Source organism: Trachypithecus francoisi, unplaced genomic scaffold (genome assembly GCF_009764315.1).
Source record: "Trachypithecus francoisi isolate TF-2019V2 unplaced genomic scaffold, Tfra_2.0 Lachesis_group17, whole genome shotgun sequence".
Classification (NCBI taxonomy): Eukaryota; Metazoa; Chordata; class Mammalia; order Primates; family Cercopithecidae; genus Trachypithecus; species Trachypithecus francoisi.
Genome location: NW_022681462.1, coordinates 11,181,672 through 11,197,920, shown reverse-complemented (window position 1 = coordinate 11,197,920; position 16,249 = coordinate 11,181,672). Strand labels below are relative to the sequence as shown.

Below are 16,249 nucleotides of genomic sequence, written 5' to 3'. Positions count from 1 at the left end.
TAACTTCACTAGATTTGTATCAGAGGATATTTTAAATAAGCTGGTTATAATTGAATTTCTCATTTATAGATGTATATCAACAGTTGTGGGGGAAAATCCAAAACAGGGAGATAGTGGGGGGAAAAGGCACATGCCATTTCTTCTCCTTCACCTCCCTGTCTCTTCCTCTTTTCCACCATTCCAAAACCTCTAGCAGAAACCCTATCAGCAGTCTGTCCTTTAGCTTTTCATGATCTGTAGTTTTTCAAGGGTCTGTTGCGCTTGTTTTCTTACAACAATCCCCTTGAAAACAAGATTACCGTTCCTACCTTAAGTGTCTAAGAGCCAACTCCTTAAAATTAAGTGGCTTAATAAATAAAGCTTGTTAAGTTACAAAGGAAGAATTGGGAAGAGGAGAAAGAACCTGATAATAATAAATAATGCTTAAATTATAAAGGGAGAATTGGGAAGAGGAGGAGGTACTAAGGTTTGGCTCATTCCCTGGATCAGGCATAAAGGATCCCCACTCCCTTCAGTCCCTGAAAAAACTGGTGATTGTCCTGCCTGGTTGCATCTGCTCTACCCCATTGGAAGAGATGAATTTATTCACCTTCCTTAGGTCCAACTTTGACCCACATCATGCTTTCTGAAGTATTTTGAGTCTGGTTCAGCCTCCTACCAGGCTGTAGTGTGCTCTGTATTATCCTACGTGTTTGTCATCCTGTACCATATTGGTTGTTTCTCTACTTTTCCCAAACAGAGCTCAAGTATATAGACCTTATCAGAGTCATCTCCATTCCCTGAAGAAATGCCACTTTGTTCTCTACAGTAGAAATCTTTCGGAGGCTAGTACATTGATCTTAGCTCACTTGACTTAGCATATAGTAGGCATTCAGAAAATGAGTTTATCAGTTGATTTTTGAGCTGACTGTTCTTTTCAGTCAGTTGGAGATCTCATTTTCCCTTTCCACTGCTACTGCTCTTTTTCATTCTTCCTGATTTGGGTAGTGTCTTGGTTTCTGTACTCCCCCACTACCTATTGCTCCCTATTGCCTTCTCTACTTCTGCACCGCAGGACTCCCTTCGCTTGACTTCTTTCACAGACAGAACTCACTGTGCCCCCAAATTTCCCTTAAAACAAAGCTGAACCATATAAGGCCTCCAAAGCTTCCAGTCTTATAGAAGCAGCCATCCTGAGCAAGAAACGTAGGCAGAGGCTGTGACTGGTAGACCAAGGCAGATTTTTCCTAGTGTTAAGGATCTCAAGACCTGGGTCTTGGTCCTACTTGAATCCTAATTTCTTGACTGACCTTGAGTAATTTACTTATGACAGCTGCTTACTCTAAAAAAAATACACATATGCATATATACATATTATCTAAATTTTGTCCTGTTTAAAAAAACATTGCTTTTTTCCACATAAATGATCCATTATTAAAATACACATTTAAATCTACGGAGTGTATCTGCTTAAAGACATACTACTTGTGTTTAAGAGCCATGACTATTTGAAAACAGGAAAACCAAATTTTAGTAAAATTTCCATATATTGGGACCACTGATTCTGTGTGAGATAATTAGGAAAGAAGGTTTATTGTTTATCTTTGTAGTGTTTATGGGGGGAAAAGGTATTTACAAAATTACTGTTGCTAATGAGAATATACAGTAAAGTTTAAAACATTTTGGAGAATTGATTTTGATTCTTAAAATGTGTCTTTTCACAACATACGGTCTGGTTACCTATAAATACATTAATTTGGCCCTTGAAAACATTCACATCCTATTCTTTGTTATTTTTCCAGTCCTTGTTAACCCTCTCAGTGCTGGATAATAAACCTGCATTTCTTTTACAACATTTGTTCAATTTTGGCATCAGTCTTTCCCCCAGCACTCCCATAGTCCAAATTAGTAACATTTTACTGTATGAAAAATAGTTGCTGTTAACTAAAAATTCAATAGGCGAGTTAGACATGGCTTTTCAAGTAGGGTTTTCAGTGGCTTCAGATTCCATCATACACAAGTGTTTAAGCCCGTTATTTCCGTGCTCAACCATAAGTGCTTCTTCTCCCCACTTTAGTCTGCTATGTCAAAAAATTGCATCAAGCTTTTGTGTGAAGATCCTGTTTTCGCAGAATATATTAAATGTATCCTAATGGATGAAAGAACTTTTTTAAACAACAACATTGTCTACACGTTCATGACACACTTCCTTCTAAAGGTATGTAGTACTTTGGAAACTCAGTGTGTCATTTCCAGTTAAGCTTGTGTTTTCATTATGCTGGTCTTTTGGAGATTTTTTTAAATCTTCTTTTTCAGGTTCAAAGTCAAGTGTTTTCTGAAGCAAACTGTGCCAATTTGATCAGCACTCTTATTACAAACTTGATAAGTCAGTATCAGAACCTACAGTCTGATTTCTCCAACCGAGTTGAAATTTCCAAAGCAAGTGCTTCTTTAAATGGGGTAAGAACTATGCAGAGGAGGCACACACTTCTAAACTGTCCTTCAGTTAACTATGTGGCCTTCATATTTTACTCTCATAACTTACTGATTTGAACTCTAAGCCACGTACGACAAAAAACAAATTTAATTACGCGTTCACGATGCCTTGTATGTACACAGCACACTCTATCACCTTGGAAGCTACAAGCTGGTATCATTAAATGCTAAGGGTAATAAAGGGAACGTCTTAGTGGTCTTATCTCTACTTCAGTATATTTTTGGAAACATTGTGATGTTTCTGTTACTGCCTATGGCTCCGAAGTACCTGAAACAATGATCTACTGATTTAAAAAGGCAGTTAAATCTAGAGCATTAGTTGCCTTGTGCAGACTCCCATGACAGCCATGTCCTAGAATAATGGAACACCCTGGAAATAGGCTAGAATGTTGAGCAGCAGCCTCCCAAATCACAATAGCATAAAAGCCAGAACAGATGACAGAGCTCAGTAAGGAAGACCTTACTATTTGTGACATCTATCAGAATTTAACTTGAAAAACTATGATTTCAAGGTTTGTTTTTGAAATTCTTTCCTTTTCCATTTTCAGAAAACACTATTTGTCTTTGGTCTGACTTAGTTATTTGTGGGCATAAAATAATGCTATTATTTAAGAACTAATGAGGCCAGACAGTGGCTCACGCCTGCAATCCCAGCATTTTGGGAGGCTGAGGCCAATAGATAAGGAGGTCAGAAGATTGAGACCATCCTGGCCAACATGGTGAAACCCCGTCGCTACTAAAATACAAAAAATTAAGCCAGGCGTGGTGGTGGGCGCCTGTAGTCCCAGCTACTCGGGAGGCTGAGGGAGGGGAATCACTTGAACTCGGAGGTGGAGGTTGCAGTGAGCTGAGATTACTCCACTGCACTCCAGCCTTGCCATAGAACAAGACTCTACCTCAAAACCACCACAAAAAAAAAAAAAACTAATGAAATGCTCTAGTACGCTAACACTAGCTTTCTGGTTTTATCATTCTTCTAAGAATCCCAGAGAAACCAGGGTATTCTTAGGAAAGAATGGATTCCTGGGAAAATAAACATCTGCAATTAACTGTAAACAACTGCAGCAAAGTATTGGCTTTCAAATTTGAAATGTTCCTATCTGGGTTTTTGTAGGACCTCAGGGCACTTGCTTTGCTCCTGTCAGTACACACTCCCAAACAGTTAAACCCAGCTCTGATTCCAACTCTGCAAGAGCTTTTAAGCAAATGCAGGACTTGTCTGCAACAGAGAAACTCACTCCAAGAGCAAGAAGCCAAAGAAAGAAAAACTAAAGGTTAGCTTTATGGACTACTATCATTATTACCTTTAGGGTGGGAGGAGGGAGTAATACACTTGGTGTAGCTGGTTTAGCAGTTGTATGTTCAGCTGAACGTCCTAAATATAAATGCTAGAAACAAAATTAACTTCCCACATCCCCCATGTGATCTTAATGACTTTCAGAGAAGTTTCCGTTTTGGCATATGTTTTCACAGATGATGAAGGAGCAACTCCCGTTAAAAGAAGGCGTGTTAGCAGTGATGAGGAGCACACTGTAGACAGCTGCATCAGTGACATGAAAACAGAAACCAGGGAGGTACTGACCCCAACGAGCACTTCTGACAATGAGACCAGAGACTCCTCAATTATTGATCCAGGAACTGAGCAAGATCTTCCTTCCCCCGAAAATAGTTCTGTTAAAGAATATCGAATGGAAGTTCCATCTTCGTTTTCAGAAGACATGTCAAATATCAGGTCACAGCACACAGAAGAACAGTCCAGCAATGGTAGATATGACGATTGTAAAGAATTTAAAGACCTCCACTGTTCCAAGGATTCTACCCTAGCTGAGGAAGAATCTGAGTTCCCTTCTACTTCTATCTCTGCAGTTCTGTCCGACTTAGCTGACTTGAGAAGCTGTGATGGCCAACCTTTGCCCTCCCAGGACCCCGAGGTTGCTTTGTCTCTCAGTTGTGGCCATTCCAGAGGACTCTTTAGTCATATGCAGCAACATGACATTTTAGATACCCTGTGTAGGACCATTGAATCTACAATCCATGTGGTCACAAGGATATCTGGCAAAGGAAACCAAGCTGCTTCTTGACATTAGGTGTAGCATGTCTACTTTTAAGTCCCTTACCCCCATGCTGTTTGTATAAGTTTTGCTTATTTGTTTTTGTGCTTCAGTTTGTCCAGTGCTCTCTGCTTGAATGGCAAGATAGATTTATAGGCTTAATTCTTGGTCAGGCAGAACTCCAGATGAAAAAAACTTGCATCTTCAGTATACTTCCTAAAGGGCAATCAGATAATGGATATGTTTTATGTAATTAAGAGTTCACTGTAGTGGCTTTCATTTAATATGGCTGTCTGGGAAGAACAGGGTTCCCTAGCCCTGTACAATGTAATTTAAACTTACAGCATTTTTACTGTGTATAATATGGTGTCCTCTGTGCCAGTTTTGTACCTTATAGAGGCAGATTGCCTCCGATCGCTGTGGTTCTTATCAAAATTAAGTTTACTTGTATACGGAACAACCACAAGAAATTTGATTCTGTAAAGAATCCTCTTTAGCTGTGGCCTGGCAGTATATAAATGGTGCTTTATTTAACAGAATACCTGTGGAGGAAATAAAGCACACTTGATGTAAAAATAATTGTTTTATTTTTATTGACATGACTGATTGCTATTCTGTGCACTTAATTAAACTGATTGTGATGACTTTTCATTTGTTTACATACGTTGCTTCAGTCTTCTCAGGTGAAAGTAGTGAAAAACCGTGAACGAGGGGAAACACTTATCCATTATATGCTGTTTCACTGGAAGTGTTACCAGCAGTCTACAAAATTAGTGTGTCCCCACAGACTTCTCAATCCTTTCCACCCCGAAGTGCAAAACCACAGCAGGAAGAAGTGGAGCAAAACACAGCCAATTTGCCCATCAACATGCTTTTGAATGCAATATACCACTGTTTTACTACCTAAGATATACACACCTTAAAAACCCTAAGTAAAATAAAGGAATAGTGTCAACCTGCCATTTATTTTTTGTCATCTTGAACTAAAAGTACAGCTGCAAGCAAGCTTGCTGTAGGACAAACTTCAGTTTGGGAAACCAACTAACTATCTACACTCGGGACTGACTTACCTATTTCTAGAGGAATAGCTATGGAAGGTCAGGTTAATACCTAATTTCAGGTTGTTTGCTACTTTTAACTCAGTGCAGTGTCTAGTTATAATAAAGAGTCAATGCTTTAAATTGTGTATACGTTCACAGATTTCATCCAATATAAAATAAAGATGGTCCTTTTTTTTTAAAAAAAAAAAGGTACATAGCGAAGAGGGTCAACGTGACACTTCTGCGTACAAAAAGTAATGCCTTATAAAATTTTAATTCAACCATTTGGGGGGGTCAGCTGCAGTAAACCTTTTATTTCTTCAAAATGCTGCTTCTGCCAACAGAATTTCATGTTCTCTTCTTTACAGACAGGAACTCCTTTACAGTCCAATTGTAATTCCGTTTGCCCTAGAGTAGGCACAAAATTCAGTGCAACCGTGGCATAGTGCTCTAAGAAAAAAAATAGGAACCTTATTACTGCATTATGAAAAGGAAAATGTATCCATATGAAAAACCCAGCCTTAAGTGTTCTGGGGCCTTTAACATGAAGGGCACTAATTCGTAACATACCTTCTGGCCAGTTCCTACATCTCCATTTCATGACGATCTTCTTATTTGTTAACTGAAAAGAAAGGGGAAACTCCACTGAAAATCTTTTAAAACTTCCCACAATATAACACAGAAAAACAATCCTTTCACTGAAACTCCTAAATACTAGAAGAATCAATGAACAACATATGGTCCCTCTTCCAGTTTATACATCAGCACCACTGATAATTTTCTTTAGTGTCAAAATGTCTCAAACCAGCAGTAACATCAAGAACAGTAGGAATATATAATAATGTTTTAAGTACAGTAATAGTAACCAGAACAGAGGGCTGCTATTAAGGGTGAGGCAACACAGACCGTAGTGATTTTGGTGCTAAAAACAGCACATATAAAAAGTAATACTGAGTTAATCCCATCTTCTTTAACCTTGAGTCTACTTACCAATTCTAGATATTCACCAGTGATGTTCCCATCAAACATCTGGAATTTCCCTCCCTTTTCAGCTTCTAATACAGCAGTAGATTTAGAAAACTTTTGCACCAACTAACCAAATAAAACAGATGTTATTCCAGCACACACTATCACATATTTTAATGTAATTATGAGATACAAAATATAACTATTATTATGGTTTAAAAATCCTAAACATGTAGCTTTTACTTATGGACAATAAAATACAAACTTTCTCTTCCTAGAAGAGAAAACTCAATGTAATATGGACATAGCCCCAAAGAATGCCCATCTCCCCTCCAATTATTCAGAAACTATGCTCAGACTTCCTGTCACCACCATCCACATCCCTTCAATCAAAAACGCAAGGAAAACCAAAAACCAGCTCCTGTTCTTTGTGATGTATTTTCTCCCAATGTCAGCATTTAACATGCTAGCTTAGAGAGTTACTCACATCCTTCACAGTGAAGATGCTATACAGCTGCTCTACACTTGTGTCAAACAGTTCCATCATGTGAAGAGCCACAGTGGGAATCCTTACACCCAGTGCCACTGGAGATGAGGCCTGAACCTGGAGAAGGGAAGAAGTTCCAGGGAATGTTTAGCATAACGAGATAAAGCTGCTTGGATTGAAATAAGTCTTCTCAAGAAAACAGCAAATGTCCCAAATTCCATACTGCCTATTCCAGACACACACAAAAGCAGCATGAAAAGCCTTTTTAGCACCACCAGTCTTGGTCTTTACTTTGGAACCAGAGCTCACTGTTCCTACAGCTCTTCAGCTCCGTTCCCAGGTTATGACTGAATACCCCTAATCCTAGCTGGACTTCCAGATACAGCTGTGAGCAGATGAAAGACAACTGCACCTAAAGCTAAAGGGTGTCAATGACACATAAAACACCCATTCCAAGAACTGATCTAAAAATCTCCCAATCCAAAAGTCAGCAAAGAAGGTTCTTTCACTGTGCTATGTGAATCTTGAAAGTCATCTGGTTTTGTAATCTGTGGCCTACCAAAGAACATTGCCTTTAGGAGAGTCTTGAGTCAAATATCCCATAGAAAGGTGTGTCTGTAACAATCCATCAAGAATCAAAGTCTCGTATCATTTGCACAACAAAATGGGAGATCTTAGAGGGCTCACAGGAGACCCAAAGGTGGAAGAAGGTCCTCACTGTCCTCATTTCTCCAACAACACAAGGTTATTCAGAGCCTTAACTCAAATACTTCCTTTACCCCTTCCCTACATTTTGGCCAACAGAGCTCATACCTGCAGGGTATTCTCACTCTGGGTTGCCATAGCTTTCGTTGGTAAAATCATTCCCGTTGTAAATTCTATAAAGAAACAAAGGAAGTGGTTTTAATAAGGACCTTTCTCCTTTTAAGCACAAAGAGTAAGGTAGAAAACCCAAAACAGCATGTAAGAAAATAAAAGATATTTATAAAAATAATTCCTATAACATTTTGAGAATTTCAAGACCATGTTTTTACATATAAAACTGATGATTAACAACGTGAGTTCCACAGCAACAAACATCTCTTCTTTTTTCAAACGCCTCACTTTTATCAAGTTTTTGCTAAAACTGCAAAATTTTCCAAAGTTCTTTTGCACACAGCTAAGTTTTATGAGATTAACTACTAATAGCTTTGTGGCTCTAACCTACTGTGAAAACAAACAATTTCTCATGTGAGGGCGGCCACCACCTCACAAAGCCTGTCTTCACAGTAGTCAAGCCTGTGAGCCAGCTACACGTGCGCTCCCATGGGAAAAGTGACAACCCCAAACCCATCCATGCCAACACCTAGATACTCAGGTAGCAGGGTCCAAGAATGAGGTACAGAGATACAGGCACTGCTGGCCATCTTGCCTGGCTCACTTCTCTAATTTAGGGAAGAAGACAATAACCACACTTCCATGCAATGTTGATATTATCTAGGTATTTCTCAACTACACCTGTAATACCTGCAGTCCTTTCATCCATTCATTCATTCATCCAACAAAGATGTATTAAGCACCTACTATGTGCCAGGCATTGTGCTAGATGCTGGAGATACAGCAGTGAACAAGACAGACACCTTCCATGCCCTCATGGAGCTTATAGTCTAGCAAGGAAGACAGACATTAAACAAGTAATTACACAAACAACTGATTTTCATTCCAGAAAACTACAATGAACAGTTCTGTAGGCAAAATGGTTCATGCTGTGTACAATAGTGATGATCACTAATTATGGTCTTAACCATGACTAGCTCTCAACTTCCAGACTACAATTTATTCTGAAGTATAAACTTGCTTCTGGCGCCTCTGACCACAGTGCAGAGTATAACGGGTAAATAGAAAAGGGACCCTCTGGTTCACAAGGGATGCCTTCTTTACCCGTCTTAAGTGCCTTCAGGTAATCTCCAAGGGCCTGCCTGACCTTGGCGGTGCCTGCAGTTTTCATAAGATCCTTCAGTATATCCCCATCTCCTTTCTTTTTACTCACGTTCACCTACAAATCAGAAAAATACAAACCAAAGAAAGATCTGGTTTGATGTATTCTTACATCGGGCTGTATGGATGAGAGAACTATGGCAGTGGAGGAAGGAAAAAAGTGGATGTAAGAGATGTGCAGGGCAGGATTTTAAGGGTTTTTATCCAGGGTCCATGACAGGGTTGGGGGCCAATCTTGCATGGACTTTATAGAATGTAAACTCCTTAATTTGCATACAAAATTGTGCATGTGTATGTATATAAATTCTATTGCTGATGTGGTCCGTGGCTTTCATGGTGTCTAGAAATGCACTGTCCGGTGTGGTAGCCACTAGTCACGTGGCTACTAAGAACCTGAAATGTGGCTGGCCTGAATCAAGAAGTGCTGTGTGAAATAATACGTGCCACACTCCAAAGACTTAGTATCAAAAAGAATGTAAAATACCTCATATTTTTTATATTAATTACATGCTAAAATCTTTTTTATATACTGGGTTAAATAAAATATATTAAAATTAATTTCACCTGTTTATCTTTTTTTTTTAAGAGCTTGTATCTCATTATGTTGCCAAGGCTAGACCCAAACTCCTGGGCTCAAACGATCTTTCCCCTCGACCTCCCAAGCAGCTGGGATTACAGGCATCTGCCACTACACCTGGCTCTAATTTTTTTTTTTTGAGACGGAGTCTTGCTCTGTCGCCCAGGCTGGAGTGCAGTGGCCGGATCTCAGCTCACTGCAAGCTCCGCCTCCCAGGTTTACGCCATTCTCCTGCCTCAGCCTCCCGAGTAGCTGGGACTACAGGCGCCGCCACCTCGCCCGGCTAATTGTTTGTATTTTTAGTAGAGACGGGGTTTCACCGTGTTAGCCAGGATGGTCTCGATCTCCTGACCTCGTGATCCACCCGTCTCGGCCTCCCAAAGTGCTGGGATTACAGGCTTGAGCCACCGCGCCCAGCCTCTAATTTTTTTTTTTTAAGAGACAGGGTCTCCCTGTTGCCTAGACTGGAGTTCAGTAGCATGACCATGGCTCATTGCAGCCTTGAACTCCTGGGCTCAAGTGAGCCTCGTACCTTGGCCTCCCAAAGTGCTGGGATCACAAGTGTGAGTCACCATGCCCAGCCATAGCTTTAACTTTTTAAGTACAGCTACTAGTAAAACTTAAATTGCACATGTGGCTTGCATTATATTTACATGGAACAGTGCTGGTACAGAACCCAAAGCCACTGTAATTAGGGAAATCAAGTTCCCATATAACCCAGCCTTGGACTATATACTTTTTTGACAAAGAAGAAAATTGGGAAAGGGAGAAGAGCAGAAGAAAGGCAGAGGGAAGGAAGAAGAGAGGGGAGGAGGGGGAGACCAAGGGACAAGGAAGCAACAGAGGGCTTTGGGGATGTCTAGTATTCCCAGAGGAAAAAGAGGTGTTGATTTGAAAAAATTCAGTGTCTCGATGCTTCAGTTGAGGTGGGCCTGATCTTGGGCCCCAGTTTGAATCTATAGAGTTTGTTCTGTAATGCCACTGAGGGATTAAATCTTAAAAACCAGTTAAACATTCTGTTGAAAAATTTCTCAGCTGATGGATCTGAATATAACAAAGTGGAATCTCAGGCCTGAGCAGAGGAACCACATAACTGAAGACAGAGCTCTGGGACAGCCCTGGCCTGTAGCACTGTATAACCTTCAGGCCAGAAGACATGCTGCTGGGCAGGAGTCAGCCTATCGTGGAAAGCCTTCACGTTCAATACATTCACGAATCAAACAAGATCCTTTGTCAGACTATCTTGGTGTGAAAAATATAGCGGCTGTAAAAATGGTCTCACCCCCAAAACCCAGCTTTCAGCCAGAAAAGGGCACTAACTGGAAGCCAAGCGTGGGAGTTACACACGACTCTGCCTCCCAGGAGAACCACTAAAGCAACACGTACTAACTGGGTAGTTCCCAAAAAGCAGTGAGGCGTAACCAAGGGATAGCTTGCAGCTAAAAGCTGAGACTTCTCATCGTTAAAGGGAAACAGCAAAGGTGCGGGAGAGAAAGTCATGTTCATCAAGCCATGCAAGCTGCCTGAGCAGTTCACAGTGCACACACTGTCACATTTAACCTGACAACACCCCTGGAAGAGAAATTAACCCCTTTTCACAGATGAGGAGGCTAAGAAGGGTGCAGTCAGCTGCCCAGGCCCCTTGCCTGGTCCTTGGGGGAGCTCAGGGCTTCCTGGGGCTTACTCTTTTTCCTGTACCACTCCAGCTCCACACAACATGCTGCCCCCACAGTATGGCAATCCTTCTCAGCAAACAGGCCCTCCACAAGGCAACCGAACTACCACACAGGAACCACAGTCTGATCAACACTACTTGAAATGCCCAATGTCTGTAGCAGAAGCTTGACTGAAAAAAGAACAAAAGAAATAGAAACTTGATCACATACCTCAGTGTCATCTACTTCATTTTCCTCAGAAAGATTGGGTATTTCAATCAATCCCTTGTGCTTCACTCCAGATTCTTTAACGATGCCTAAAATGAGCAAAATGGGTTCTTCAATTATAATAAAAAGTAACAACTGGGCCAGGCACTGTGGCATACGCCTATATCAGCATTTTGAGAGGCTGAGGTGGGAGGATGGATTCAGCCCAGGAGTTTAAAGACCATCCTGGGCAACACAGGGAGACACTGTCTCTACAAAATAAAATTATCTGGGCATGGTGCCGCACACCTGTGGTCTCAGTTACTTGGAAGGCTGAGGTGGGAGGATTGCTGGGCGGTCAAGGCTGCAGTGAGCCTTGTCTCGAAAAAAAACAAACTGCTCTGCCTCACTGAATAGCCCAGCGGCCCTCACAGGGTTCCACCACTCAAGGGCCCCCTGAGCAGCCACGGAAGAAAGGTCAGGCAGACCATGACCAAGGAGAGGGCATGGAGAGTCAGCGGCCTGCCATCCTGAGGGGAGTGTGGGGCAAGTGTACCCATATTTCTCTTTTTGTCCCAGGGTATTCTTTGCCTGGACAAAGCAGGATAAAGGAGTACCCTGAAGGGGAGAAGCAGTTACAAAAGCGATGGAAGGACAGAAAGGGACAGTGTGTTCTGACCACGGAGCGGAGGGAAGCTCTGGCTTAGGGACGTTGTGTGGGGATGCCAGGCAGGTGGACTTCTCCCAGGACTAGAGTGTTGCCTCCTCCCCAGTGGGTCCCAGCTGCCACCTTAGACTCACTGCTAGAGGAGGGCAGCTTGAGGCGTTACAGCAAGCCCTCACAGCCTGTCCTCTGGCTGCTGCCTGGCAATGGCTGGGTCTCATCCTTGCAAAGAAGCCAAGGGAGATGGAAAAGACACAAGGCCCACAAGGTTCCTGGGCCCTCGGGCCCGGTGCTGGGGTAGCAGGCAGGGAGCCGGACTGCTATGATCCAGCCAGCAGCAGACACGGGGGGGTTGCCAGAGAGGCAAACTCCCAGCCAGAGGGTCCTGTTCTGAGGCGGTGGGGAGGGGCTGAACACCCTCGTCTGCTAGAAAGGCAGCCAGCAGGGCAGAGGCTCGAGGCCAACTCACTGGACTACTCTGGGACTCAAACTCCAGATAGGAGCTGACTCCCGGACTGAGGCTCAAACCCTAACTCCTCCTCTTCCCTTCCCTGCATCTCCACAGCCTTGGCTCCCTCAACAAGGACTGAGTGCACACATGCTGTCTGTCCAGCCAGGATCGAGGCACCACTGGAGAACTGAACCCACAGACCCCAAAAGTGGACACACCCGAAATGCCCAGCAACTGATAAATGGAGAAACAGAATGCAGTATATGCACCCGTGGAATATTCATCATCTATAAAAAAGTGCTGCTACCTGCCACAATACAGATGACCCTTGAACACATTATGAAGTAAAAGAAGGCAGACAACAAAAAACACATCCTGCATGATTCATCTATGTGAAATGTCCAGAGGCCAATCCAGAGAAAATGGGGTAGTGGATGCCAGGGGCTGGGGAAGAGGAGGGCAACAAGAGTGACTGCTCGTGGGTCCAGGGTTTTGTTTTGGGGTGGTTAAATGTTCCCAAATTGATTGTAGTGATGGCTGCACAACTCTGTGGCTATACTGAAAACCAATAAATTATACACACTAAATGAGTGAATTATGTCTCAATAAAGCCGTTTAAAAAAAAAAAATCCCTGCACTAATGAATGACAGGAAGATGGAGCAGGACAGAAAGCAAAATATTTTTGTAAAGCAAGTTTCAGTGCCTTGGGGAAAAATAAAGTAGGGAAGAAAGATGGCACAAGGCAGGGGTCTCCAAGGATGCAGAGAGATGGCTTCACTCAGGACAAAGACCTGAAGGAGGCAGGCAGTTACCTGGAGGAAGAGTGCTCCAGGCAGCAATGCCCAGAGACTCGTGTTCACAAGTGCCTGGCAGAAGAGGGCCCAGCTGACAGCAATGAACTCTGAGCAGCTGCAAGTGCTCCGAGAAAGGAAACCCCCACCCTTCTTGGACCATGGAACTCAAGTGTGGCCAGAATGTCAAGAACTACTAATGCTGATTCAGGAGCCAGTCAGTGCCAGGCCCATAGCAGCTGTAAAAACATTCGCTGAATGATGAACGCACTTTGTCCCCAACCCCACTAGTACCCTGAGGCCCCCATTACCTTTCCAGCCCAGTTTGATATACCACTCATAGAAGAAAATCAGCTTTCCTTTGCGACTACTGCACGAAGCCTCCCCTTCCACCTGCTTCAACTCGCTGATCTCGCCACGGCCAGCGTCATTCTCCACAACGATGCCCACCAGGAGGTCCTGGAACTTCCCTTTGGACCAGCTGGTAGCATCCCGCTCTGTCCTGCCAGGGACCAAAAGTCGTGAATGGAAGCCCCAGCTGGGATCCACCTGCCTGGGTGCCAGCGTCACGTCCAAACCCAACCCAGATCAGCCCAAGTCCTCTCAAGCAGCCTGAGACCTGCCAACCTCCAATGTGCTCCTCAAACCTGCTTTCTACCAAATTATTTTCATTCTGCTCAGTTCTTTAAGATATTATTCTCCACTATGCAAGTAGTATTCTGTCTTAAAAACACTGGCTTATTTAGGGGAGTCCCAAGTAATAGTCTCCCTTTACGGGACAGAAACCAGCTGAGAGGACTGACGGGCCAAGGCCAGGACACAAGAAAGTCAGTTCTCGGCCGGGCGCGGTAGCTCACGCCTGCAGCACTTTGGGAGGCCGAGGCGGGCGGATCACGAGGTCTGGAGTTCGAGACCAGCCTGACCAACATGGTGAAACTCCGTCTCTACTAAAAATACAAACATCAGACTGGCGTGGTGGCTCGCGCCTGTAGTCCCAGCTACTCATGAGGCTGAGGCAGGAGACTCGCTTGACCCGGGAAGCGGAGATTGCGTGAGCCAAGATTTCCCATGCCCTCAGGGCTCCTCCGGACCAGCCAAGTCATGCTCCCCTGGGGACCGGCCTCAGCATCCCCCTCACGGCCTGGAGGGACCACAGCCCCGGCCAGAGGCGCAGGGCAGAGGACACCCCTTCCGGAGGTTCTGCAGCAGAGGGCGGCCGACCTCTCCCCACGCGCCAGGTGAGGCGCGCAAAGGAAGGGGAGCTTGTCTCATTCACAGTAGGCCCGGTTCGCGGGGGACACCTGCGGGGTGGGCGCGAACTGAGATCCAAATTTCTGCTCTTTCCACTACTTTCCACTACGTTCCATGCCCCTGCCCCCGCCCCCGCCCCTAACACACTCTCTCAATCCAGCTCCCTTCTAACTCCCCGAAACATCCAGAGGAGTGGGGCGGGAGGAGAAGGGAAGGCCCTAAGACCAGAGACGGTGGGAGTGGAAAGGTCTGTCGGAAGTCACTCGTGGGGCCCAATCCAACTTTCAAAAAGAGGCAGCTGCAACCCGCCCTCGCCGGTCTCCGTACCCAAGGACGCTCCCAAGCTGAGGCGGAGGCCGAGCCCTGCGTCCAGCAGCTGAGGAGGAGCGTGGCCCCCTAGTCCCCTGACCCCCGCGACCCTGCGGCCCCGCACAGACCCCAGCTCAGCCCCAGCTCCCGCGGGCCGGCCCTCCCCAGATCCCGGAAGGAGGCCGCCGCCGGCCACGCCACCCTGCCGGCCGCACCACCCTGCCGGCCGCACCAATGCCAGTTGTTCACGTTGGTCCCGTCCTCCCGCTCCTCCACGATCCAGCGCGGGTCCCCCTGGCCCCACTTGGCCATGGCGGCGCAGGCGGCGCAGACTGGGTGGAAAACACGTAGAGGCCAAGGCGCTGCAGCTCCGAAGCCGGCGTTTCCGGCCGCCAAGCCCTAGAGAGGCGCGTTCGCAGCGCCCAGAAACTGCCAGAAGGCCCCGCCCCGCCGCGGCGCGCCCGGGAGCCCCGGCCGGGATCTGAGAGGCGGGTCGTACGGGGATGCGGAGGCGGGGAGGGGCTAGGACCGCCGGGGTTCCGCTGCGCGTCTCCTAACGCTTGGGCGAGACGGGGCTGCCTGGGCCGCCTGCGAAGGGCGGAGGCCGCTGCAGGACCCGCGGTGCTGGCTGGCTCGTGGTTCCCGGCGCCGGATAACAGGGCTCTGAGTAGCGGGTGCCTGAGAGCCCAACCGGCGGTGCAGACGCAACATGGCCGTGCGGTGGCCTCGGCAGGTTCCCTGGCCCTCGAGGACACGACCTTGAACGCCCAGGTCGCTGTGAGACCGGCCTTTGGGGCCACAACGCGCTCCCGTCACACCGTTTGCGGTTTTCGCCTGAGAGGGAGTTCGCGCGCAGTAGCCGCGCTGCGGCTTTCTCCGCGACGCGGTTTCTCTCCCTCCCGCCTCCCCAGCACCTTTCCAACTAGTCCCATGTTACTGCAGGAGTATTTCCATTTTATTCACGTAACAGTCCTTTAGAGAGAACCAAAGAATGTGACTGCAAACGCATATTACTGCAAACTGATGCACTTTATCTTGGAGTATTGATTCCTTTCACGAATTTTCGGCTTCTAGCAAAAACTTTGCCCGAACTATTTGGACAATGTTACTGGGGTGTTCTCTGCTAACTACATGGGTAGTTAGCACAGAAATGGGTAGGACAGTGAAAGGGTGGAAGCAGCTGGCTGTTCTCTTCCCCTGTGCCGACCTGTCCTTTGCCTGCGGTAGTTCACGAAATAACGCTCACGAGTGGAGACATTTTCTCTATTTGACTACCGGAGCTACCACGTTCCAACATTATCTTCCAGAAAGCTACAACAGTCATGTAAACACACTGCTTCAAGGCGT

General features: G+C 45.3%; 2 protein-coding genes across 7 annotated transcripts in view; one reads left to right on the top strand and one right to left on the bottom strand.

The window, feature by feature from the left end:
* The window catches only part of USP34 (ubiquitin specific peptidase 34), a 288,549-nt gene extending 283,374 nt beyond the window's left edge, over positions 1-5,175 (top strand). For 2 of the 4 annotated variants that reach the window (XM_033239151.1, XM_033239153.1), the window contains 4 exons: positions 2,057-2,197; positions 2,296-2,439; positions 3,590-3,749; positions 3,949-5,102. In XM_033239151.1, coding sequence (XP_033095042.1) covers positions 2,057-2,197; positions 2,296-2,439; positions 3,590-3,749; positions 3,949-4,556 — 1,053 coding nt within the window. In that variant the 3' untranslated portion in view covers positions 4,557-5,102. Of the gene's footprint in view, positions 1-2,056; positions 2,198-2,295; positions 2,440-3,589; positions 3,750-3,948 lie in introns of those variants that run through there. The other 2 variants (XM_033239152.1, XR_004443955.1) reach the window with 2 other exon arrangements.
* A 531-nt stretch (positions 5,176-5,706) lies between these two features.
* Positions 5,707-15,676, bottom strand: LOC117099693 (activator of 90 kDa heat shock protein ATPase homolog 2). Of its 3 annotated transcripts, none has more exons than XM_033239156.1 (9): positions 15,135-15,676; positions 13,702-13,844; positions 11,460-11,545; positions 8,940-9,054; positions 7,833-7,897; positions 7,020-7,136; positions 6,557-6,658; positions 6,137-6,188; positions 5,707-6,016 (listed from the first exon to the last, which is right to left on the bottom strand). In XM_033239156.1, the coding sequence occupies exons 1-9, from the start codon at positions 15,212-15,214 to the stop codon at positions 5,844-5,846; spliced, it is 933 nt and encodes a 310-aa protein (XP_033095047.1). In that variant the 5' UTR covers positions 15,215-15,676; the 3' UTR covers positions 5,707-5,843. The 3 variants fall into 3 exon arrangements, with proteins under 3 accessions (XP_033095047.1, XP_033095045.1, XP_033095046.1); XM_033239154.1 differs by having other exon boundaries at positions 13,654-13,844; positions 15,135-15,654; XM_033239155.1 differs by having other exon boundaries at positions 5,767-5,974; positions 13,654-13,844; positions 15,135-15,669.
* Between the last annotated feature and the right edge of the window lie 573 nt (positions 15,677-16,249).